Raw genomic sequence first — 25,990 nt, 5'->3', positions numbered from 1 at the left:
TCTATAAATTAGACTTGGAAGCAACCTTAGGAATGATCTAGTTTTGTTTTAGAGAATATGCAAATGAAGCCAAGAGAAGTAATGTGACTTCCCTAATGTTCCTCTTGGCTTTGGTTTGTGTGTTGGGCCTCATCACACTTGAAAAATCTTCTAACTTTCAATGTTTCTTGGCACAGTCTTGTGACTGGAATCCTGCTATTTAGAAAGGTAATGAATAGAAAGTATTAAATAAGGAAGCTTTGTTACTTTGGTGTGGATAACAAAAATAATAGCTAGCATTTACATATCACTTTAAGGTTTACAAAGCATTTTACATATATTATCTTATTGGATTCATGCAGCAATGCTGAGAGGTAGATGCTTTAATTATCTCCATTACCACAAATAAAGAAACTGAGGCTAAGAAAGGTTAAGGGACTTGCCTAATTAGTATCTGAGGCAGGATTCAAACTCATGTCTTCCTGATTCTAGGTCTAATGCTCTATCTACTGTGCCAACTAGGCTGCTTATTTATAGTGGTAGTAGTCCAAGCCCATTTTGTGTGCTCATTTCTTTATTTGTGTAATCATATGATTTCTTCTTAAATAGTCTTAGCAAAATTCTGAATTAGAGCTCCTACAAGCTGCCTCCCCTTTTGACTCCCTTCTTCCCCACCAGCTTGGAAAATTTGTCAACTTTCCCTAATTAAGAATTAATTTGTGGTTATTGTAACACACTTAATTTTCTAAAACTTTGCCAATGTGCATACCTTTCTCTGGAGAGAAGTATAATCTGGAGGCCTTTCTTTAGGTTTGAATCTAAGTTTTCTAATAACTGAGTTTGTTTTCAATTACTAACTTTGTGGCTTGATTTACTGTTTTAAAAGGAAAAGAAAGTCATGGGTAGAAAAAGTAAATAACAACTGAACTGAAGTCAATTAGAAAGGAGAAACTAGTGATTACGTTTCTGATTCCCTTTGGTGTTGAACCCATAGCAGTGTACTGCAAATGAAAAACATTAAAGATAGATGTTTACTCTGGGGAAAACTGAAATAAGCAATGTGTATGGACTTTACATCTGTTTTTAGTCATAGTATATGGAATTATTGGAGCACTGTGTTTTTAAATAACACTGAGAACAGGATCTGCATAATTTTCTCTGAAGTCAGGAAAAACAATCTTTCCTTTCCTGGTAATGATGTTTTAGTTCCTCTAACTTCTGGCTAATTCTGTACTTTATTTTAGTGATTATCTTCAGTTGCTTTCCTAATTTTTTTTTTTTGCCACAGAAAGAAGAAATATATTTCTCTGTGGATTATGGTGGTGGCTTTTTAATTATTTGTATCAAAGGGAAATAGTTTCATTGACTACTTAATGTAGAGGATAATCTATTTGTATTAGTCTTTGAATTATATGATATGATCTGGGACCATCTTGGCTGGGTGAGAAGGAGAGTGGTATTCTGAAATTGGAGTCAAAAGACCTGGATTCAAATCCCAGCTCAGTCACTAATTTTTATGACATTTGAATTTTGACATAATTACTATGGCATTTATCAAGTCACCTCATCTTTTGGATCATCAGTTTCCTCATCTGTAAAATGAAGGCATTGGATTAGATAATTTCTAAAATCCTTTCTTGCTGTTGTAATCCATGATTTTAGTTTGATTTTTATAGAGCATATTTATCTTGGAAGGTATATTATGCATGGGCTAATGTTATTGTGTTCTTTCAATAGACTACAGGAAATTATGGCATGGTAATGAATAATGGAAGGGGAAAATGTTATCCACATATTAAAAGGTCTGTAAATTTAGCTAATCCATGAGGACATTTTTTGAGATTTGAACTATATTAATAGACATTAGGTAAATCTCTGCAGATTGAAAATCGTTCTGCACATTCTGCACAACTAAGTGGGAAAGATACTATATAATATGCTAACTAGCTGGACAGAAGATAAATGCAATCCTTCTATCCTTGGATGTTCGTCTTTAATTCAAGGGCACTGTGTTGGGTGTTTGAGATGCAAAAATGAAAAAGAAAAAAAAAGTTCAACCTTCAAGAATTTTACAGGTGGAGGACACAATATATACACATGTGCCTTGTTTCTACAACCACATATCCAAATTATTTTGTATCCTTCATGGTGAAAGATACAAAAGGTCTAGGTGTTGGAGACACCAAAAAGTACCACATGAGAATAAGTTGAAGAAACTAGCCACGGTTATTCTGTAGAAGAGAAAATTTAGAGGAAATCTATTAACTGTCTTCAAGCATGTGAGGTTCTGTCATTCAGAAGAAGGATTAGACTTTTTCTGCTTCATCCCAGAAAGCAAAACTTAGAGCAGTGAGCATAATACCAAAAAGAAACATGGGCTCAATAACTAGTGTCTCATTTCTAATGTTTTTGTTTTGTTGAGATTTATTTTTTCTATTTTTTTGCAGTAAATCCAGTCACAAAGTTAGTTCCTGAAAACATACTCAGTTCTTCAAAAATTTATACCCAAACCGACAAAAAGAACACTAAATTAGACATTTTCCAGGAAAAGAGTATTAGTATTGCTGAGACTTTAGGACATAAAATGTGTTTTAATCACGAAAGATCACTTCTCAGAGAAAACTTCCAAATAATTAGAGATGATCAAGAGTAAAATGACCTATCGTGGCAAATAGTAAGTTTTCCATCATCTGTTGTTGTTGTTCAGTCATACCCAACTCTTTGTGACCCCATGGACCATTCCAAGCCAATGTCGTCCATGGGGTTTTCTTGGTAAAGATACTGGAGTGTTTTGCCGTTTCCTTCTCTAGCAGATTAAGGCAAATAGAGGTTTAAGTTACTTGCCCAGGGTCATACAGCTAGTAAGTGAGGCTGAATTTGAACTCAGATCTTCCCGACTCCAGGCCCACTGAGCCCTTGCAGCCTCCTTTCTGTCATTAGGGGTCTTCAAGAACTTGCCAGGAATATTAGGGACAACATTCTTGTTCACATACAAATTAGACTAAGATAACATCTGAGATCCTTTCTAATTCTGACTTTCCCATAATTCTTGAGACTCTCAGTTTGGTCTGGAGTTAGATACAGCCTTAACACTACATTGTGTTAGCTTCCAGAGGACACACTGACCTTCCTGGTTTGAGTTTCTGCTTCAGTAAAGGTCTCACAGTGGATGACATTGCTGCTACTTAAATGGTGAAATCCACAAAGAGCCTTCAAGGTCTGTATTGATAGATGCTATCTCGCTTCACACAGTTATTAGTAGGTACTCTTTAAATATTAAATGGTAGATGAAGATAGGAAACAACAGAACAGCTTCACCCTATAGACTTCTGAGAGGAAGGGCTAATTCTTGAGTAGAAGCTTTGGGTAAATATGAGTCTAAAAGACAAAGGTCAAATAACACCAGGCTCTGAAGACAGGGCTTGTTGCCACAGTAAAAGGACAAATGGATGAGCACTTGTCAGGGGCAGAGCAGCAGTTTCTGACCAGTATGGGTTGGACTAGGTGACCTTGGTTGTCTCTTCAGAGTCTGAGATCCTGTAATTCCGAAAATAGCTTGGTACTAGTCAAAGAGTGCTAGGCCAAGTGCTAGGAAACCTGAGCTTCTAGTTCCTTTCCTGTAATATGCTCTGACATTTTCTCAAAGGTGAATACCTCCTACAGACATCTAAAAGAAAAATCAAAGTTTTGGTTTTTTCTTTGTATCTTTAGTGCTTTGCACAGTTCCCTGCACCTCATAAGTGCTTAATAAATGCTTGTTGATTGATTGATTCCCAAGAGCATTCTAGGCAAATTATAGTGAACCCCTTAAAGTATATATCTAACAGAAAAATGAAAATTTTGTGGACATTATCTGAGGTAAATTTTACCCAAACAACCCATTCCACTACAGCATGAAGAATAGACCATCAGAATAACATGAAGAGTCTATTGGAGGCAAAGAAGATGGGGGCATAGAAACTTTAGTCTCTTTGCTACTTAAAGCATAACCCCAGAATGACAACTGTCTCCACACAGTTTGTCTGTAAAATGTAACCGTCTGTTCAAGGAATTTTAAGAATAGTTAGACAGTTTCTAGTATCCGTAGGCATAACTGGGGTTTATTGAGCAGAATTATAGCTGCATATTGGTCTTTTTTTTTCTTTTCTTTTTTTTTTGTTTTTAAACCTTTGGGTTCCAAATTTTCTCCCTTCCTCCCTCCTCACCCACCCTCACTGAGAAGGCAAACAACTCGATACAGGTTATGCATGTGTAGTCATGCAAAGCACTTCCATAGTAATCATGTTGTGAAAAACTAACTGTATTTCCCTTCATCCTATCCCACCCATTTATTCTATTCTCTCTTTTGACCCTGTCCCTCCTCCGAAGTGTTTGCTTCTGATTTGGTCTTTTCAACATACCTTACACAGTATTGATTTTGCCCTTGAACTTGAAAGACAATAATCAATCAATCAACAAGCATTTATTAAATGCCTGCTATGTACCAAGCACTTTGCTAAGCATTGGAGATAGCAAGATAGAAATCAAAGTCCCAGTATCACAAAATATCAAACTTGGCAAGGATCTTACAGGCTGTCTAGTTCAGCCCATACCTATAGACCATATCTAGCCCTTTCCCAAGAGCACATAAGAATACATAAGGAATATAGAACTATTACAACCGGAACCCAGGACTATGGCTCTTGGTAAAGTCCTCTTAAACCATGTGGTAGTTTCTAGTTTAGATACTGTTTGCACTTCAGATATAACTTCCCTCCTCTGCCTTTTTCAACTCTGAGATAACTTTCTAGCTTTTGATCTTGGTTTATTCAAACCTGGATTCTGACTCCCTAGCTACTCAAGAACACTTTACTTGCAATTACTTCTTCCCCTCCATTTCTCCCCCAGCACCTCCACTGAAACCCCAAACTGGGCAGAGTTCATTAATCAACATAGACCTCATGGAATTAGGTCACTATCAATCAATGGAAGTTCTTGGTGGGCTCTAATTTGAGTCCTACTGCATATCCAAGGGCAGAATTGTGATGATAACCCTGCACTGAGTATAGCATATTCCTTCTGTTGTCACTCCCTTGTTATAAATAGAGGACTGGTAATCACTGGCAGTAATTATTAAGATAATGTTTCCTTCCAGGAATTTCCCTCATATTTATATCAATAGGATATAGTTTTATAGTTGTTAGCGTAGTTTAGATACCATGAAAGAGTGATATACTTTGCCAAAGGAATGAGGATACATTATTCCAGGTTAGGGGTGAGGGTGAAAAGTGTTGGTGTTTTCTGTAAAAGAATATTCTAGAATGTGATCATAGAATTTAGAGCTTGAAGGGTCCTTGGAAATTATTGTCTAATCTCATCATTTTACAGATGAGGAAACCAAGGCCCAGTGAGGTAAAGTAACCTGTTTATGATCAAAGTCTCTGAGCTCCCCTACTTATTTTCTAGACTTTTCTACCTCCTCAGAAGCAACCTTTCTAGCCTGGAGAGGCCTCCAGCCATTCTGTGCTCCTCTTTTCTGATTGATGAGTCCTTGCCCCACACCACCATTTCTTGAGGTATCTAAGCAGTGCTTCCTTCACTCCTAACTCTATTCTTCACTCTCTGAACTGTTCCATTTCCTTCACAGAAGTTTTTCTCTTCCCCAACTCCTTTCCCCATCATGGGCTTTCTTTTATGTATTTTTATCCATTAATATATAGCTTCCTTGATGATAGGGACTGACTTATTTTGCTTGCATTTACATCTCTGGTGTTTGGCACAGTGCCTGGTTCTTAGTAATAAGTGCTCTATCTATCTAGTCACTGCTTGCCTCAGTTTCCTCAACTGTAAAATGGGGATAACTGCACCTACTTCCCAGGGTTGTTATGAGGATCAAATAAGGTAATATCTTTTAAATATTTAGCATAGTGCCTAGCACATAGCAAGTGCTATATAACTGCTACTATTGTTGTTGTTGTCTATGTTTATATCCCATAGATAATAAGGAGTAGAGCCAAGATTCAAACCTATGTGCTTTGACTCTAAGTCCAGTCTTCCTTCTACTACCCATTGAGAGCTTTGTTTTCTCATCTGGTCTTCCCATTGTTCTGTCCTATCAATAATTGCCATCACTCCCTCTAGACAGAAGCACCCAGGTTAAGGGACCTTCTAATCACTCCCATTCAAAAAAGCATCAAATAAAAAATTCCAGGACAAAAACAAACCCAAGTGTGGAAGACTACAAACTGGAAGTAGGCTTTTATTCAAAGCTCTTACACAAGTTAAGAGAACAATGAGGGGAAAAAGCCAGTCTTACAGGTTTATTTCCTGTGCTAACATTTGTGGAATGTAGTATTTCTCTTCTATGAAGAGTTCAAATGCCCTGTCAGAGAAAAAATGTTTTCCTTTGTCCAGCTCACCACCTTTATTAGGTGTGGGTGTGTGTGTTTATGATCAAGTATTTGTTAGGCATAAACTGACAGCTCCCACTGGCTGTCTTCAGATTTATCTAAATTAAATGGGCATTATACTGAAATTCCAGTGACTGACAAATTCACAAATTCAAATTGTAAAATATGTTTTACAAGGTTGGCAGAAGAGAGATGAGAAAACACCTCTCCCCATTCCTTTGCAGAGATAAAGGGAGGGATGTGGTGCATTGTACGTCATGTCAACTTTTTACAATGTATTGATCAGTTTACTGGATTTTATTTTTCTTTTTCATCTTTTTTAAAACTGGATTATAAAGGATGGTTTTTGGGGATAAAATACAGGGGGAAACACTGTTAAAAACAAAAAATATTGACACAAATTTGTTTTTTAAAAAGTATGTTGCAGCAAAATAGAATTTACTTTTTAAGATAGCATGACTCTTCCAGTAGAATATAAGTTCCTTTAGAACAAGAGCTCTATTTTTATCATTGAATCACCAGCACCTTATACATAAGCCCTTAAGTAAAGTATGTTGAATTAAATTTGATCAGAACAGGGATTTCCTTCAAATTCAATTCCATAAATATATATTAAGGGTCTACCATGTACATGGCACCTTGTATATGTGCATGAATACTAATACCTCCCCCCAAAAAAAGATAGTTTCTGCCATCTAGCAGTTTACAATTGATAAAAACTGACTGATGAAACTTTCTTTCTTTTTCTCTTTTTTTTTTTTTGTGAGGCAATCGGGGTTAAGTGACTTGCCCAGAGTCCCACAGCTAGTGTAAAATGTCTCAAGGGAATGAGACTGGTTTACAAATGGCTCTAATGAAAAGTGGAAACTTAGGGGAATAGGAGAGATACAAAGTGCTGTGGTTTCAAACCAATGATTGGCTAGTTTGTGTATTACACATTCCTTTTATTTTTGGAAATGGCATTGTATTTGGAGTCTGGGTTTAACAACAAACTCAGCAAACATTTATTAAGCACAAGACTATGAAAACAGAGAAGAAAAGAAAGAGGCAAAAGGCTTGTAGATAACACAGAAGCCTCATACCTTATACATAAAGAATACAATTGACAAGTAAGTCAATTACCTGTAATGTCATTGTTCCTCTTAGAAAACATAGGACAAATGACAACAACAACAACATCTTTCTTTGATTGAAAGAACTGGGAAAGCATTGAGCTTGGCAAGTACCAAACAATATCACAAAAATTTTGTAAATGTTATGGAGAAGGACGGTGGAAAATCATGAGTAGTATCACTTCTTAAAATGATAAGAAGTGTTGGAAGGAAGAAACAAGGTTAGCAAGAGACAGGTTAAGCAAAATTATCCTGATAGAGCATAATTAAGGATGTAACTGGAAGGAGGACCCCTCAAAAATGAAAAATGAAAAAGATCTGTAAAGATTTTTTATGATAAACTCTTTTCACCATCAAGGTCAGTGAAGCTACCAACTAACTCTAACAACTTATTTTTCCATGGATTTTTTGAGTACATAGGAATGGTGTGGAAGAGTATAAAATTAAGAAACACAGTGGGCCTAAGCCAAGCATATATAGGAGAGGACCATGATTGAAGATGACAAAATTTTGAGGGTAAAGGGATTCTCAAGGTATCTGAAGGAGGAGAAAATACCAAAGGTATCAGAAAAAAAATTGGTTCTTATTTTTTTAAAAGGAAATCAAGAAGACAGTAACGACCTATATACCTACATTTCCATCTGTATGGAATTTTTATGACAATAATACACACACACACACATCAAAGGCCTCCTTGATGAGGGTGTTAGAAGAGACTAGGCAGGTTCTTAGAGTTAGTATTGCAAAGCAGACCATATCTTTACAATTGTACTTAATGATACAGAACATCAATTCTAAAATTTTTTGGTCTCAGAACCCCTTTATGCTCTTAAAAATTATTAATGATTCTCAATAGCTTTTATTTATGTGGGTTATATCTATCTAAATTTACCAAATTAGAAATTAAAATATCTTAGTATTATTATGAAAATAGTTTTGACCTGCAGATCCTCCTTTCAGGATTTCAGGGAGCCCCAAAGTCTCCTGAACACCCTTTGAGAACCATCAATATGTAGAGAATACAAGTTTGCACAGTATTTATTGTTAATTGACCATACAAAAAAAAATAGGTGATTCAGCCACGTAAATGCTACTTTACACGCTTTATCTTATAATGAGATGTCTCCCACGCATACGTCAAAATCATACAAGATTCCTTAAAAGATATAATAATAGAGGCAATCTTGTTCAATTCTCTGTTATTATCAAGCACATCATAAAACAGGCTCCCTTGACAAAGATTTTTGCCACTGTTGTTGAGAGGAGCTAGCCCAGATCCCAAGTTGAAGAGGCTTTTCTTATAGATTCTGGGGCTTCCATATGCTACTTTTTGTTAATAAAATTGTGCTGATTGCGTCAAGTACAATAGAACCTCCTAAATAAACTCTGCAATGAGATATTTGTGAAGTACTTATTCCAGGGCCTGGCAGACAGTCGGCACTTAATAAATGCTACATCTACCCCTCTCACCTCTACCCCTCAAGCACTCAATCACTCAAGAGTTTAGTCTTTCACCCCACACAGGGAAAAACCAAGTGCATGAATTCCTATTGTCTAGTCTATATGTATAGATGGTCAACTTTTAGAGATTGTTTAGAACAAAAACATGTCTATATTTTGGGGCACTGCAAAAGGACAATGAGCTGTGCCCATAATTGAAAAGGTAGAGGAAAATGTGCTGATTTGCCTTTGGAAAAATGAAAAGTTCTTTTAATGATCCCAACATCGTCCCTGAAACAGAGGACTATCCTTGTAACACCAGTATTCTTCTAGTGATGTTCTATGGGGGCAAGTCATAGAGTGCTACGATCTTCGAAGAATTAAAGTTGAGGATCACCCAAACAGCAATGGGTGGGCTTGAGCTAGCTTCACCCCATCACAAACAAGGATGCATGCTGCTAAAGTGATAAAGAATATAATAACAAAGTTATGGCCAGGAAAAGAGCACGTATTCACCAATCTCTGGTGATTCTGAGTCCTTAGCAGCAAGGCTTTTCATATGTCTAAAGCTCTTGGTGATTCTGGACCTCTTAGTATTATTAGTGCCACGGCTATTGGTGCTTTACATATCAGAGACCTTATAGTTGTCAGTCTGAGCAGTGCAGAACTGAAGACCTACAAGTCAACAACAGTAAGCATTATGTGCCTACTATGTGCCAGGCACTGTGCCAAGTACTGGTGATACAAACAAAGGAAACAAAGCAGACTCTGAGAACTCATGGTCTAAAGAGGGAGAAAACATGTCAATGATTATGCACATTAAAGAGTTATATAGAATAAATTGGAGATAATCTCAATAATCTAACATTAGTAGGGGGCAGAAAAGGCTTCTTTGGGATGATAGCTGAGACTTGAAGGAAGCTAGGGAAACCAGGAGGTGGAGATAAAGAAAGATAATTCGAGGCATGGGGTACAACTAGGATATTCCCAGAGTTGAGTGATGGAATGTTTTCTTCAATGAACAGCAAAGAAGCCTCACTGGATCATAAAGTATGAGTAGAGGAGTAAGATGTGAGAAGATGGAAAAGGAAGAAGAGCCTAGGTAATGAAGAGTTTTAATTTTACATTTGATACTGGAAGTAACAGGGAGACAACTGAGTTGATTAAGTAGGGAGGTGACATGGTTGGACCTGTGCTTTAGATGATCCTTTGGCAGCTTAATGGAGGATGGGCTGGAGTAGTGAGAGACTTGAGGTAGGGAGGCCAACCAGAAGGCTATTAAAACAGCCCGAGCATGAGGTGAGGAGGACCTGTACCAAGGTGATGGCAGTATTAGTGGAGCACTTATCTATGAAGGGAGGCAGCAGCACCTTTTTCTCAGCTGACAAAGCTATAATCCAATGTGAATTCTGAGCCCAAATAGGAACTTCATCCCATCTTGGCCCTCACCTATGCTGGAGAAGAGTCACCAGGATATCATTAGCTATGGGTAGAATAAAATCCTGATAAATCTGTAACTCACTGAAATAAAATTTGGTTATTTGAACTCACAACAATTTGGAAAGATGGAAGAAGTGAATTAATTCCAGGTGTAGGGAATGTGAAAAGGCTGAGAGATGTCAGATAGAATGTTAAGTTTGGGAAATAGGTTTGCAGTAGGCTAGTATGGCTAGAACAGAGTATGTAAAAAGAAATAATATGAAATGAGCCTGGAAAGGTGAGTGGGAACCAGATTACAGAGGGCTTTACATGTCAGGTTGCGCTGTTTCTAATTTATTCTAAAGGCAATAAAGAGCCACATAAGACTTTTGACAGTTTGAATAAGGAAAAATCAATAGATCTAATTAATTTAGACTTTCAAAAAAATTTTTTTATAATATTCCTCCAAATGAGGAATAAAATGATAAAATTTAGTTACTGTAAGATGGTGCCAGGGGGCAGAGAAGGGTCACGTCAAGTCAACAAGTAATTATTAATTGCCTGCTATATGCCAGGAACTATGCTAAGTTCTGGAGATGTGATGAAAGAAAAACAATAACAAAGAGAAAAAGTCCCTGCTCTCAAGGAGCTCACAGTCTAATGGGGTGGGCACTATAAAACAACTCTATACAAACAAGATATATGCAGGATAAATGGAACACTTGGTCATGAATAAACAAAGACAGAAATAGGTATGGAGACATGGAATGAGCTATTCAGAATTATAAACAGTTTGGTCTTCTGAGAATGGATACTGATACTCATCTGATTTTTTAAAATTTCAAATAACTTGGAAGTATATAGGGAAATTTCTAAGGGATTAAGTGACACTAAGCTCTTTCTGAGACAGAAATACTAAATCTAGTAGGCATAAACCTGAAGAAATATTATGAAACTGTGAGTGGGCAGCAAAGTAGTTGATGAGATGTGATGAGGGAAAAGTAGAAGATAATTTTGATGAAAACTAATCTAAACTATTCTTTTATAAATGACATGTTTCAAGCTGTTAACATCCAGAAGAGGGATTTGGAAGCCACTCTGGAGAAAGAATAATATATTGCTGTGGCCAGAAAAGGGAACAAAATACTAATATCATTAGGGAAGGTTATTAGAAACAAATTAGAATCTAATGCCTTGTCCTTGTTTAGAATTTCAGTGCATACTTTATTTTTTTATTTTTTCAGTTTGGGTGCTCAATTTTTTTAAAGGCATAATTGAGCTGAAGAATGTTCAGAGAAAGGCAACTAAAATGATCAAGGGGTTGGTGGTATTCCCAAATGAGGAAGGAATTTTTATTTTTAGTTATTTATTTTGGGGGGGGCTGAGAGAAATATCAACTTCACAAAATTTCGAAGGGTTCTGTATGAGGTATCCATATGTATATTTACCAAATCCTAGAGTACTAGACCTGGGGTTATCCCACCTTTCTGGAAATTTGAAGTTAATCAGTCAATAAACTAAGTGCCTACAAACTGTGCAAATCCCTGGGGATACAAAAAAGAGGCAAAACACAACCCCTGCCCTCAAGGAGCTTGCAGTCTAGTAGGGGAAATCACAAGTAAATAAATCTGTGTAAACAAACTACAAGATGAATAGGAAATAATTAACTGAAGGAAGGCATTAGAATTAAAAAGGACTGAGAAAGGTTTCCTATAAAAGATGGGAGATTGAAGTTTATACAATAGTTGTAGAGCCTATAAAAGGAAGCTTATTACTACTTCACTGTGTTGTTGTTATTGTTGTCGTATCTTCAGAACTTAGGACAGTGCCTGGTGCACAGTAGGCTCTCAGTAAATGCTTAATGACTAACTTTATAGATAGACAAGTCACTTAGCCACTCTAAGGTAAGCTCTCTAAGACTGCAAAGTGGCAGACAAGCTGCTGGATTCAAAGATCCAGGTCCCCCTCCTTCCACTGCCCCCACAATTAAGTCAAATTAATGAGAATAGAAATCGGAAGCACTTTCAGTCCTTTTAAGTGTAGTGTTGGAGTTCTTTGAGAACAGTCAGGTGCTCTGAAATATATTTCTTTGCCTAGAAGGAGGTGCCTGTCATGTACATAGGTTGAAATTGAGATAAGATGATTGCCTAGTCTGGAACTCACATCTGGGCTAATTCCTCAAGTTGATGAAAAGTGGCAGAGGACCTTCAATCTGAACTTGCCCAAGCGAAGTGAATGATGGATCAAACTTTTTAAAGTTGGATTGATAGACAACCTGAAAACTCAAGGGGGAAAAAATGCCTTTATCACAAAAGGAGGCAGGTTCTTTTGGCCTGATTTAGTTGGATAAATTTGGCTTATCTTTTCACTTTGCTTCATATAGATACAGCTAAGAAAAAACAGAAGGTATTTTTCAAGACAGCTATGCTTGGCAAAACAAAACAGATCTCTTTTTTACTTTGATGAGCAGAAATATTGGGAAATTTTAGGATTTATTTATGGACTATTTTTTCTCTTGTATTTTCTACAATTATATAAATTTCTTAGTAGCTTAAATCAAGAAAAATCATAACATATTAATAATACAACATGTGATAAAATATAATAAAATAATACATAGTTTTAGGGTGTCAGAGTACTAATATATGCTGTATTTTTCATGCACATTGTCTCTTTTAATCACAGTTTATCACATATTTTTAAGAGATTAATTCTTCTTTCTGTTTAGTACTGGGAAGATGATCACTACCTAATCAATAATCACAGTGGAAATCATGGGCAGGTATAGATCTCTATTCATTAGTTCACTTTTTTAGGTCAAGTTCCTATTGTAAAATATACGATTCTGCTTTTTTTTCTCTTTTGTTCAAGTATTTTCTTATATTCTTTCAAATGAGAAAATATTGAAAGCTATATTGAAATTAACTTTAAAAAACTAAATTTTGCTTGTTGTTGTTCAATCATGACTGATTTTTTGTGACCCCATTTATTGGCAAAGACATTGGAATGGTTTGCCATTTTCTTCTCCAACTCATTTGACAGATGAGGAAACTGAGGCAAACAGGGTTAAGTGACTTGTCCAGCATCACAGAGCTAGTAAGTGTCTAGGGCCAGATTTGAACTTAGGAAGAAGCTATCTGCTGCACCACCTAACTGCCCAGTGGTGGTGTAGTTGTTCAGTAGTGTCTGACTCTTCATGACCCCTGTGGACCCTACTGTCCATGAGGTTTTCTTGGTAAAGATAGGGGAGTGGTTTGCCATTTTCTTCTCCAGGGGACTGAAGCAAACAGAGGTTAAGTGACTTGCCCAGGGTCACACATCTAGTTAAGTGTCTGAGTCCACATTTTAACTCAGGTCTCCCTGACTCCAGGCCCAGCACTCTATCTACTACTGTGCAACCTAAACTTTGCTTAGTGACTATTTTAACAATAGTTCAGTCTCTTCAATTCCCATCACAATTCTTTGTCCTTTCAATCTAGTTTTCTTTCTGTATGTAGCTAGTACATCATTCTTAATTCTTTTTTTTTTGCTTCATATTATTTGCTAAAGGTCTTTTAAAATTTTTTTGCATTTCTCCTACTTATCTATCTTCATTACATTATACCATTCAATTACTTTAACATGCCCCGGTTTTTTTTTTAACCATTCACTTATTGTTGGATTTTTAGTTGTTTCTAAGTTTTTTTATTTTTTAAATTACATACAATGCTGGTATTAAACTATTCGAAAATGGTTTCTCCCCCTCCCCCCCAGAATATTTTGAAGCTCCTTAAATTTTTCTTCCAAGAGGCAATGTGGTTTAATGGCAAGAACACTGGAGTCAGGAGAAACTGAATTTCAGTGCTGGCTCTGCTATGTGATCCTAGGCAAGTCATTTATCCTTAATGAACCTCAGTTTCCTAGTCTGTTAAACAGTGGTCATTACACTTGTACTTTACTGACTTCAGAGGATTATTTTTGAGGAAAGTGCTTTGTAAAACTCTTAAATATTCTAGAAATGTAAATTAGTCTTAGTATCTCATTAGTGTACCATATAAGATGTAGGAGAAGCAAAGATTTCAGTTTTAGGTGCCGAAAACTAGGTGAGTTAACTTGTTAGCCCCACATAGTCTCTCTCTCCCAGTCCAATCATATTTGCTCCAATCCTGACTCAGATACTGGATGGTTACTCCCTAAAAGAGGCAGTTTTTTCCCCAGCATTTTTAAAGGGAGATACTTTTTTTTTAAAATGGGAAAAACACGGCCAGAAAAAAAAAGAAGGAATTCCTTAACCTCTCCGTAATATTGCGTGATAAATAGAGGAGGGGGACACCAAGGGCTATAAGAACTTTAGGGAAAAAAACCATATTTGTTAAACGTAAGTGCCATAACTAATTTCTTTTCATTCAAGCCTTATAGGATCAGTTAACTTGGAACCCTTTGTGTTAAAGGGGAGGGTCCTGCTCAGTGAGCAAACTCTGGTTTAGTTGTACCAGCTAGGGACTCCCTCCCTACGACCTTTGACCTCGGGTAATCTGCATAGAGGAATGACAGGCATTCAGTGGAACAGGAACAGCGGAGCTGGGTTGCAGCAGGAGGTGGACTTTCAGACAAACGTGAGAGGCCGGCGGGAGGTGCCGGAGGAGCTCAGACCAGAAAGCGCATTTACAGGAAAGGTGAAATGAACCTTTCGAAGCCCCTTGGGGAGAGAATCCATGACCAAAGGACCAAGAGAACTGCATGACTGCTGGCCCGCGGCCGGCTAACGTGCAGAAATGGGCCAGACCTCAGTCTCCACGCTGTCTGAACAACGTTCTAGTGGTGAGTAGAGGGAGAAGCCTCTTTCCTCCAGCTGTCTGTCCGGCTGGGCTGGCCAGCCAGATGCAGCTCGCTCTCTCTCTTTCTGCTTTTTACAAACGGTTTTGTTTTCTCGCACTTGAGCAAATGTAAAATTGAGGGCAACGACACTACTTCACCAGGCTGATTTTCCTCTGACCTATTAAATCTCATCAGTGAACCGATTTGGGAAGCTATCCTCAATTCTTTGTCAAAGAAAAGTAGAATGCCTTTGGGGGGAGTTATAGCCGATTTTTTGCCTTAAAGGTACAGACTCCCTTTTGGGGGAAAGATGACTTGCTCGATTGGGTATTTGAGTTGCTTCTGAACATAATTTGATTTGGGTAAAGCAGAAATGAACTCATTCACGCAAAAGCACGGTGAAAAAAAGCCAGACGTTGTGTAGTTCTTTACGGTGACAAACTTAGGGAGCATAAAAAACCTATTTGTGGTTTTGTGTGCAATCTAGCAACATAGCAATCCACAACTGAATTCTTTTTTTTTTGAACTGTTTCAACTGATTAGGCTTTCCTCATTGTAACTGAAAGTTCAACTTTTATGTAGCCAATCTTAACTAGCTGCTAGTTATAAAAATTGGAACTGCTTCATGTGATGTTATTTTGTTACACACTTTAGCTTCAAGACTCAAACAAAAAAAAATCTCATCGCTTTTATTGCTAAGGATTAGAGTAGATTTCTTAGAATTGTCCGATATATTTCTGGGTCGTAAAAAGAGCAAGTGTTCTCTGCGTTTGTGTATGTGTGTATGTATGTGTGTATGTATGTTTTAAACAAAAAAGGGAAGGAAGGCACATCTGGCATTTCCCCAGCTGTGTAGGGATAAACAACCTCGTGGTTCGACAATGAGAAAATAAATAAATGAGAGTATTTTGGTATTTTTATGCTCAATATTTTAGAAGTGCTTGGAAACCTATTTGATAACTTAGAATAGATATACTTGGACAGTGTAATTTTTTTTTTAAAGATAAACTTGAGCAGACGACCAAGGGACAAGGCACAGATTTCTAAGTCAATACCAGTAAGATTTATAATCTGTTTGCCCAATTGTAGATATATTTTTTCACCGTAACGTTCTTTTCTGTGTGGAGTTGTTTATATCCCTGAAGGCACAGCTTAGTTCTCTGAAGTATTGTAAACTTTTTCTTGGGGCTTATCTTGGTACCAAAGGAATGATGAATTTTCTGCAAAGAAAGTAAGAAGTAAAATAAAAAAATCAGTTTCCTTAGTAGTTGAGTTCAGTTTTAATGGCATGTGGCTTCAAAGACATCTCACTTTAATCTTGTGACTTTTGTTTACAACACCTTTGATTTTTGCAAATAAGCCACTTAGTGAGGTAACTTCCTTTGTTTAATTGAAAAGCATTCTGACTTCTTTCCTCCTTGTGCCTTGGAAACCAGGGTAATACAATGTTTTTCTTTTTTTCATCTTCTCCAATAAAGAAGTCTTGAATTAAATCAGTGCTTTAAAATAAGTTTACTGTGCTCTCTGGATCTCTCAAAACAAAAAATGCACAAATCTTTAAAATAACAGAATTCTTAATAAAAATTGATGATAAAACCAATATATCAAAAACCCCTGAAGTCTCAGTGATGTATTTCCTTTACCAATAGATGCAGATTGCACTCCTCTATGACTTTGGTAGATGGTGTTCAAAAATCCTTTTAGCCAAGAAATGTATATGGCTTTCTAGGCTGCCTGGTGAGAAGGCTCTCCAGAATTAGTTACACTGGTCCCAGCTAGACACCTAGTCTATCACAGGGTTCCCATTCTAGGCCTGCCAGATATGTCTTCTTCAGGCATACTTTGAAATATGCTGTCACCTTCAGGTCGTGATGTGTTGTCAAAGTAGGTAGGACCTTGCTAGAAGATTATACCAAAAGATCACATAATTTGCAAATAAATAGAAATGATTATTACTGCTGAATGACTCCCAGGAAAATGAATAACTTCTGTCTAAATTTCAGGTCTGTGTTTATAAAAGTATTTACAGCTGTTTACAGGTAGACTGGTAACTCTGATTGTCAGGCATGCAGAGTCAAAGTTATGTTCAATGAGCAATAATACTCATTTCTGAAATCACACGTCTGCAGGCATAGAGCAATCATCTCATTCCACATAATTTCTTTGAGATCAGTTTTGCATTATTCATTTTCCCTGTAACTTTGCAATGCTCTCCTAAATAAAAATGGCTTTAGGCCAGCTTTTTGCTTGCTATGTGTCATAACTTGTATATGCCATGTCAGAGGCAGCTGGTGACACAGTTTTTAGTACACTAGACTAGGAATCAAAAAGACCTGAGTTTGAATCCTAAGATACTTAGTAGCTGTAAGACTGTGGACAAGTTACTTCACCTCTATCTGCCTCAGTTTCCTCAACTGTAAAATGGGGCACTTACCTCCAAGGGTTGTTTTCAGGATCAAATGAGTAACATATGCAAACCTCAGTATGTCAGCACAGTGTCAAGTACCCACAGAGCGGGTACTATATAAATACTCATACCTTCCTGGTATATTTTCTTCATTCCTTGTTGTCTATTTAGCACAGTTGTTGTGAGGATCAAGCGAAATAATATTTGTAAAAAAAAGTGCTTAGTACAGTGCCTGGCACATAGTAGGCACTGTATAAATGATCATTCCCTTCTTATCTCTTTCCAGTGCATTTTCTTCATTCCTTATTAGCTGTCTGGCTGTGGATTTGGTTTGCTTTGGAACCAGGCCCCTATAGATTTTTAAGCCTTTTAAGGGCAGGTAGGGATTACAAATACAAAGAAGAGCCTTATCTTTTCTAGCTTGTTTGCACATAGCTGTTTGCATGCTGTCTCCTCTATTAGAAATACTGTGAGCTCCTTGAGAGCAGGGACTGTTTTTGTTCCCTCCCCCTCAGCCCCTTTAGATCCCCAGACCTTAGCATTCACAGTACCTGGCACGTAGTAGGCACAATGTCAATGCTTATTGACTGGACTGGACTTTTTCACTTAGCTTATGGAAAATCTGTTTCAGTGCTCCACAGTTGATAGTGCACTTAGAATTTTTTAAAAAGCCCATTGAACCTTCTGTTACTGAATCTGGAATTCCAGGGAGGTATTATAGGTCACCCATTTGCTTTCTGCTCATTACTCTGAACTCAATTGCCTCAAAGACGTGAAGTGAGACAGCTCAGCGGATAGAGCACTGGACCCAGAGTCAGGAAGACCTGAGTTCAAATCCAGCCTGAACAAGTCACTAAACTGCCTCAGTTTCCTCAACTGTAAAATGGGAATAGTTTCCAAGGTGGTTGTGAGGATCGAATGAAATGACATTTGCAAAGCACTTAGTACAGTACCTAGTAGTAGGCACTATATAAAAATGCCTATTTCCTTCTCCTTCCCCCATCTCACGGTTATGGTGAGGATTAAATGAGATAACATGCAAACTGTTGGTAAAACTTCAAATGCTGTATAAATGCTAGCTATTGTCATTATTGTTATTTTCAGATTCTTTTCAGCTCTGAATCTATGATTCTTTGAAAGGACTTTCCATTCATACCCCACTCTCATCCCTTTGAAATTCCTTTTCCTTTTCTTCAAGGTCTAACTCATATTACTCCACTTCTTGACAGATCCTGCTTCCTCCCCCTTCCTCTTGGAAGTGACCTCTCACCTTCCTCAAATTTTTCATAACTCTTTAGATCACCCCTTTGCATGCATTTCTAATTTGGCTTATAGTGATTCATATGGATGCCTTGTTTTATCCTATTAGAAGATAAACTCTTTAAGGATGGAGGTTGTGCTTTATATATGATTGTAATAACAATAATAATAAGCTAGCATTTATACATCACTTTAAGGTTTGCTAAGTACTTTACATATATTATCTCATTGGTTTTATCAAGAGCCTTGAGGTGCTGTTATTATCCTTATTTTGCAGATGAAGAAAGTGAGGCAGACAGGGGTTAAATGATTTGCTCAGGATCACACAGCTAATCAGTTTCTGAAGCTGAATTTGAACTCCATTCTTTATGACTCCAGGCTCAGGGGTCTAACCACTAAGCCATCTAGCTGCTCCTAGATGTAATGTAAATCTCTAAATAATCTTTGCTGTTCTGAGCACATGATTGATATTTGCTTTACTCTGTAGGGGAATCAAATCTTTCTCCTTGACTTTGCACTGTTTCCTCTGAATGTTAGAAATACACATTCAGAATGCATAATCTAGCATAATTTAAAAGCACAGGCCAAGCACCACCTGTATGCCACATACTCTGCTAGGCACTGGAGATACACCAAGAAAAAACATGAAAACAACCCTTTTGTTTAGGAAGCATACATTCTCCCCTGAAGGAACATATATAGATGAACAGAATAGATAAAAAATTATTTTGAAAGGGAGGCAGTGATGTGAGAAGGGGTCAAAACAGTCCTTGTGTAGAAGATGGGGAGCTTGAGTAGAATTTTGAAGGAAGCTAGGGATTTTGAGAGAAAGAGGTAAGGAAGAACTATGTACCTGGCAAGGAGGCTGCCTGTGCAAAACCATGAAAATGTGAGATTTAATACAGGAAGGCCAACTTGGCTGGACTGTAGGGTGAATGTATTGGTGATAAGGATGAAAATGTAAGTTGGGATAAAGTTGTGAAAGGCTTTAAATGCCAAGCAGAGTAATTTATGTTTAATGCTGAAGGTAAAGAGGAAACCACTAAAATTTATTGAGTAAGAAGAGAGTGATGTGGTCAGATTTGGATTTAGGAAAATCAGTTTGGCAGCTATGGGGAGGAAGGATGGGAAAGGGAAGAAACTTTGATATGGGTAGAACAATTAGGAGCCTATTGAAATAGTACAGGAAGGAGATGCTAAAGATAATCATTACCACGGTGTTGGCTGGGTGAGTAGAGAGAAGTGGACATATGAGAAAATTATCATAGAGATAAAAGTGACAGCATTTGACAGCTGAGTGGATATGTGGAGGGTGGGAGAGTGAGGAATTGAGGATGACATGGAGAACTTGGGGGACTGAAAGTATTGTGCCTTCCAGAGAAGCAGAGAAGTTCGGAATAGGGGTAGGTTGGGGGAATAGTGTACAGGGGAAGATAACAAGTTTTTGAACATGCAACAGAAGTCATATTTATTAGAGGACCATAGATTTGTATCTGGAAGGGTCTTTAAAGGTCATCTAGTTTAATCCCCTTATTTTACAGAAGAGGAAACCAAGGCCAAGGTGTAGGAATGTTAATTGACTTACACACACACACAGTCACAGTTTGTAATGACAGCAGCAGGATTATAACCCAGATGCTCTGTTTCTTCCAAAGCCAATGTTTGTTCCACATTATCACCAAGTCCCCTGAGGAATTGTACTGAAAGTAAATAATATAACTATTTGTATTCTGAAGTAGATAGGTGGTTCAGTGTATAGAATGCTGGGCCAGAAGTTAGGAAGACCTGAGTTTAAATCAGGCCTCAGACACTCCTCATCTGTCAAATGAACTAGAGAAGGAAATGACAAACCACTTTAGTATCTTCACTGAGAAAACCCCTAATAGGGTCACAAAGACTCAGACACGGCACACATTTGTATTTGACAAATTTTGTCTTAGATTTATTAGATAACTGGACTAATGTCCAAGCTTCTGAGATTAACTAAGCTATAAGACTGGGGCAAATCACTTTATCTCTGTGATCCTCATTTTCCTCATGTTGTCCCCTGTTATTGGGGACAATGAGACTTACGCTTCCTATCTCATAGGGTAGTGAGAAAAATACTCTGTAAACATTAAAGCACAATATAAATGATCCTTCTGGCTGGTTGCCTTGCCTCAGTTCTCCTCCTACTCCAGAACACCCTCTACTCAGCTGTCAAGTTCATCTTCCTAAAAGCACAGGTCTGACTAAGGTCACCCCTTTTATTCGATAAGTTCCAGTGGCTCCCTGTCATCTCTAAGATCTAATATAAAATCTTCTGTTTTGTATAGAAAATCTTTTATAAACTCCCTCCTCCTACTTTTAAAGTCTTCTTACTCTCCTCATCCACATTCTCTGTGATCTAGTGTCACTCAATTCTTCAGCATTCTGCCTAGCTATCCGTGCTCAGAATTCTCTACCTCCTCCTCTCTATCTCTTTCCCTCCTTGAATTCCTTCAAATACCAGCCAAAATCTTACCTTCTATAAGGACTCTTCTTGATCCACCTTAATCTTAGTGCCTCTGTTGATTATCTCTAATTTATCCTGCATAGATCTTGTTTATGCATAATTGTTAGCATGTTTTCTCATCCACTAGACTTTGAGTTCCTTGACAGTGGGAATTATTGTTTGCTTTTCTCTTTTTCTTTTAATTCAATTTTATTTTGTTTCCAGGTCTGAATTCTTTCCCTCCCACCACCCCTGTCCCCTCACCTTTGAGAAAGCAAAAAAAAAAACCCAACCCAAAACCCATTACAAATGTGTATAGTTAAGCAAAATTAATTCTAATATTGGCCATGTTCCTATAGGAATATAATTATAGATGTATGTATGTATGTATGTATATCTCTACATATATATCTATATATAGCTCTATCTCAAACTACATTCTGAGTTCATCATCTCTATCTGGAGGTGATTATTTTTGCTTTTCTTGCATACTTAGTACTTAGTGTAATCCCTGCCACATAGTAGATGTTTAATAAATGCTTGTTGACGAGCTGGTAGAACTACTAGACTATGTTAAAATGTATGATCATTTTTCTTTATGCCTGAAAAATCTTCCATGTTAATTGCTCTGGCCCTATTTTTCTCTTTTTTTTCTTCATCACTACTTCATCTTGCATTCTTTATCTTCATCCCCACCCTCCCCACAAAGCTAAGGGGAACTGCCCAGTTTTGGTATTTCCATTAGAATGCCACGCTTAGAATGTGACCTCCATATGTTCAGGTGCCAGTTTTCACCTTTTTTTTTATCCCCAGTGTTAACTTAATAGTGTTATAAGGTTTGCAAAGTGCTTCATATATATTGTCTCATTTGATCCTCACAGCAGTCCTCTGAGGTAGGTGCTATCATTATGCCTGTTTAATAAATGCTTGTTGGTTGATGGACTGGTCTCACCACTATGTGGAGGATAAACAAAGCCAATATCCTCATTTTACAGAAGAGGAAATAGAAGTAAAATGAGTTTTCCAGGTCACACCCAATTAGTGACAGAGTCCAGATCCTCCATAGTTCAGAAATCTTGGTCAAAAACATTTATTCCCAGCTGGTGATTTCTATCCATTAATCTTGTTATACAATTGTTTATCAGTTGGAGTTTTTTTAAAGTCACAGATAGTCTTTCTTTCAGTTCTGTGAAACTCTGTTGATGAGTGAATAACCTTCAGCATAACACCATACCATGCAAGCAAATTGTGTATATTCTCTGACGTATGTATACTTTGATAGAATCCTAAATCTTAGTGCTGAAAGGGCTTTTAAGTCTTGTTCATCTCATTTTTTTTCTATGTAAGCAGAGAAGATTTTGGGACCTAGTGGTTAAGTATTTGGCTATGTACTATTTAGTGTCTCATAGTGTGTTTTTGTTGTTGATGTTTTAAACAAAAGAAAAGAGGGAATTCAATTCTTGAGAAGGTGAGATATTCCCAACTGTCACTTCAGCAAGACATGACAGCAGGTACCAAGTCTACTTCTCACCTGAATATAACTGTTGTTTGACACCAGCTATCTATTTCCATATTTATTTTATTTTTTCTTTTGTCTTAATGGAGAAAATAATAGAGAGTTGTCTGGAAATTAGAATGCTTTTAATCTATCCTTATCTGAAGCATGAATCCTCTCTATGGGATGCCTGACAAGTAGTCAGCCAGCCCCTGCTTAAAGACCGCTAGCATCAAGGAGCTCACTGCTTCCCAAAGCAGCCTATTCCACTTTTGGATCACTCTAATTGTTAGAAAGTTCTTCCTTTAATTGAGCCAAAACCATCTTTCTTATAACCTGCATCTGCTGGTCCTAGTCAGTCTTTTGTAGCCAAGAAGAACAATCATTCATTCAACAAGCATCTCTTAAGTCCATACTATATTGCCAGTGCTGTGTTGGAATTACATAGCAAAAAAGGAAACAGCAGGGATTGGCCTTGAAGAGCAAGACCAAATAAGAGGCAATGACAGTAGTCTAAAAAGCGCTGGATTTGGAGTTAGAGGACTTGAGTTCAAATTCTGCTTAGTGTCTTTGCCACCTTACCCCTGTCACTGTGTGTCTGAGCACTAGATTCCTCATCAGGAAAATGAAGGAGTTGAAATTGATCATTAAGGCCCTTTCCTCCTCTAGATCCTATGATGCTATATGTTTAAGGCCTGATTAAGGGTAGGGGTAATGGGAATTGAGAGGAGGGAACAAGTGGGAGAAATATTTCTGGGGTAGAAATAGGGTGAAGTCATGAACTGGATGTCAGGCATGAGGGAAGAGGAAAATTTAAGGATGACACACGTGTTTAAAGGATGGATGATTCAGGGAATGCTTGTTCCATTAACAAAAATGAGGAAGTTAGTAGGGGAAGGTTTTAGAGAGAGGATATTAAGTTCATTTTGGGACATGGAGAGTCTGAGGAACCAACGAACATTCAGTTGGAAATGTACAAATAAGCATTTGGATGTGGAACTGAAGCTCAGGAAAGAGCTCAGAGTTTGATATAAGGACTGGGGTGACATTTCCAAAAGTTGACAACTGAAGTCAGGGAACTTGCTTGGAAAGAGTATGTAAGAATGGAGTTAACACACTCGGGGATAGAAGGAACAAGGATCAGTAAAAGGACCTGATAATTGATCTTTGTCCTTAGTGAGGTAGGAGAAAAAGTTGATGGAAGAGTTGTGAGGTACATCAGGAGCCAATGCTGTCGCAAAAGTCCATAGGAGAGCAAGAGAGTAAGAATCTCAGATTTTTAATTCTAAATTCCATGACTCCTACTTTAAATAGGCAATGGGGAGAAGTACAATGTATTTCATTGCCTTTTGGAATAAAGAGAGCATGAGTACAGTGCTGCCAGAGGCCAGTACCTGGAAAGATCAGAATTTGCTGAGGGCTCAGTTAGTGAAAGTGGAATTGAGGTACTTGAAAAACTTTTTCAGTTGATTTGACATATTATATGATTCTACTGAATCAACAAACATTTTATTAACTTCTTACTATGTGTCAATCTTAACTAAGCACTTGAGATACAAAGGAAATGTGAAAACAGTCCCTGACCTCAAGGAGCTTACATTCTAATGGGGAAAGCAACATATATAGATAAATAACATGCAAAGTAGATCCTAGGTAACCTTAGAGGGTAAGGTACTAGCAGCTGGGAGAACCAGGAGAGGCTTGCTGTGGAAAGTTATACATGAAATGAGTCTTGAAGGAAGCCAGGGATTCTAAAAGGTAGAGGTGAGAAGAAATTTCAGAAGAGCACTTCAGGCATGGGAGGTGGCCAAGGCAAAGGCACAAAGATGGAATTTTTTATGTGAGGAACAGCAGCTGGTGCCTACCTGTATTGATCGACTGAAGTGTGTATGAAGTTGATCGGTGTGGGAAAAGGCTAGAAAGAGAGGAGGTGGCCAGCTTGTGAAGAGTTTTAAATGCCAAACAGAGGAATTTGTATTTGATCATGGAGATAATAGAGGGCCACTGGAATTTGAGTAGGGGGCTCTGAGACATGGTCAGATTTGGCTTTAGGAAAATCAATTTGGCAGTTAAATGGAGGCTGGATTAGAGAGGGAAGATGTTTGATGGAGGCACAAAATAAGAGGCTATTGAAATAATACAGGCAGGAGATTAAGACGGACTGAACTAAGGTAATGGTTCTATGAGTTGAAAGATAGGGACACATGAAAAGTGTATGAAAAGGACAGAATTTGGCAACTGATTGGATAAGTAGGTGTTAAGGGAGGATGACAAGTTGAGGGTGACACCCAGGTTGTAAACCTGGGTGACTTGAAGGACACTAGTGTCTTTAAAGAGTTTTAATTTAATTTAATTTAATTTTTTATTCAAGACTAGAACTGAGGAGAGAGACTAGAACCAGTTAGGTAGACTTGGGAATCATCTACATATGGATTATAATTAAACTGAGTTGATGAGTACGATAAATGAGAAAATATAGAGAGAAAAGAGAAAAGAGCCCAGGACAAAGTTTTGGAATACACCCACAGTTAATGGGAATGATATGGATGGTGATCCAGTAAAGGAGAGCAGGTCAGAGAGGAGGAAAAGGAGGAGAGGCCAGTCATAAAAACCCAGCAAGAATAGAATATTTGTGAAGAGCTAGTCAGCAGTGCTAAATGCTGTAGAAAGGTCAAGGAGGATGGGGATTGAGATAAAGCCATTAGATTTGGTGGTTAAAAGATTGTTAGTAATTTAGGAGAGATGAGTTTCAATTGAATGATGAGGTTAGAAGTCAAATTTCAGAAAAGTTAGAAGAGAATGAAAGAAGAGGAAGTAGAGATGTGCAATGTCCAAGGTATTTTCAAGGAGTTCAGAAAAAGGGAGAAGAGATTAAAGACAATAGCTACTGGGTGTGGTAGGATCCAGTGAGGATTTTTTTGGGAGTTGGGAGAGATTTGGTCTGTTTGTAGGCCCCAGGAAAGGAACCAATAGATATAGAGAGATTGAAGATTAGAGAGAGAAGGAATGATTGTGGGGACTATCTGCTTGGAGAAGATCAAGGATACATAAATATAGAGCTATTGGTCTTGGTAGGAAGAAGTGTCACTTTATTAGAGACTAGTAAAGGAGGAAAGTTGGAGTTGATGCAGGGAATATGACATGTCTCTCTCCCCCCAACTCAAGGGAGGGAAGGACAGGGAGTTTTTTGTATGTAAAGGGCTTCTTCCCCTCCCCCCC

The 25,990-nt window shown here is 37.6% G+C and overlaps 1 protein-coding gene and 1 pseudogene across 4 annotated transcripts in view; one reads left to right on the top strand and one right to left on the bottom strand.

Moving 5' to 3' along the window:
* Window positions 1-15,035, bottom strand: part of LOC110198262 (dihydrolipoyl dehydrogenase, mitochondrial pseudogene) — a 145,546-nt pseudogene extending 130,511 nt beyond the window's left edge.
* PHACTR2 (phosphatase and actin regulator 2) overlaps window positions 1-25,990 on the top strand; it is a 353,184-nt gene that overhangs the window by 169,990 nt on the left and 157,204 nt on the right. The window contains exon 1 of one of the 4 annotated variants that reach the window (XM_020972466.2): window positions 14,795-15,139. The exons of the other annotated variants lie outside the window; for them this stretch is intronic. Within the exon in view, the coding sequence (XP_020828125.1) occupies window positions 15,094-15,139 (46 nt within the window). The 5' untranslated portion in view covers window positions 14,795-15,093. Of the gene's footprint in view, window positions 1-14,794; window positions 15,140-25,990 lie in introns of those variants that run through there. 4 annotated transcript variants of the gene reach the window in all.

This window comes from Phascolarctos cinereus, unplaced genomic scaffold, assembly GCF_003287225.1.
Source record: "Phascolarctos cinereus isolate Bilbo 61053 unplaced genomic scaffold, phaCin_HiC Scaffold_5;HRSCAF=322, whole genome shotgun sequence".
NCBI classification, from domain to species: Eukaryota; Metazoa; Chordata; class Mammalia; order Diprotodontia; family Phascolarctidae; genus Phascolarctos; species Phascolarctos cinereus.
This window is presented reverse-complemented; position numbering and strand designations above follow the sequence as displayed.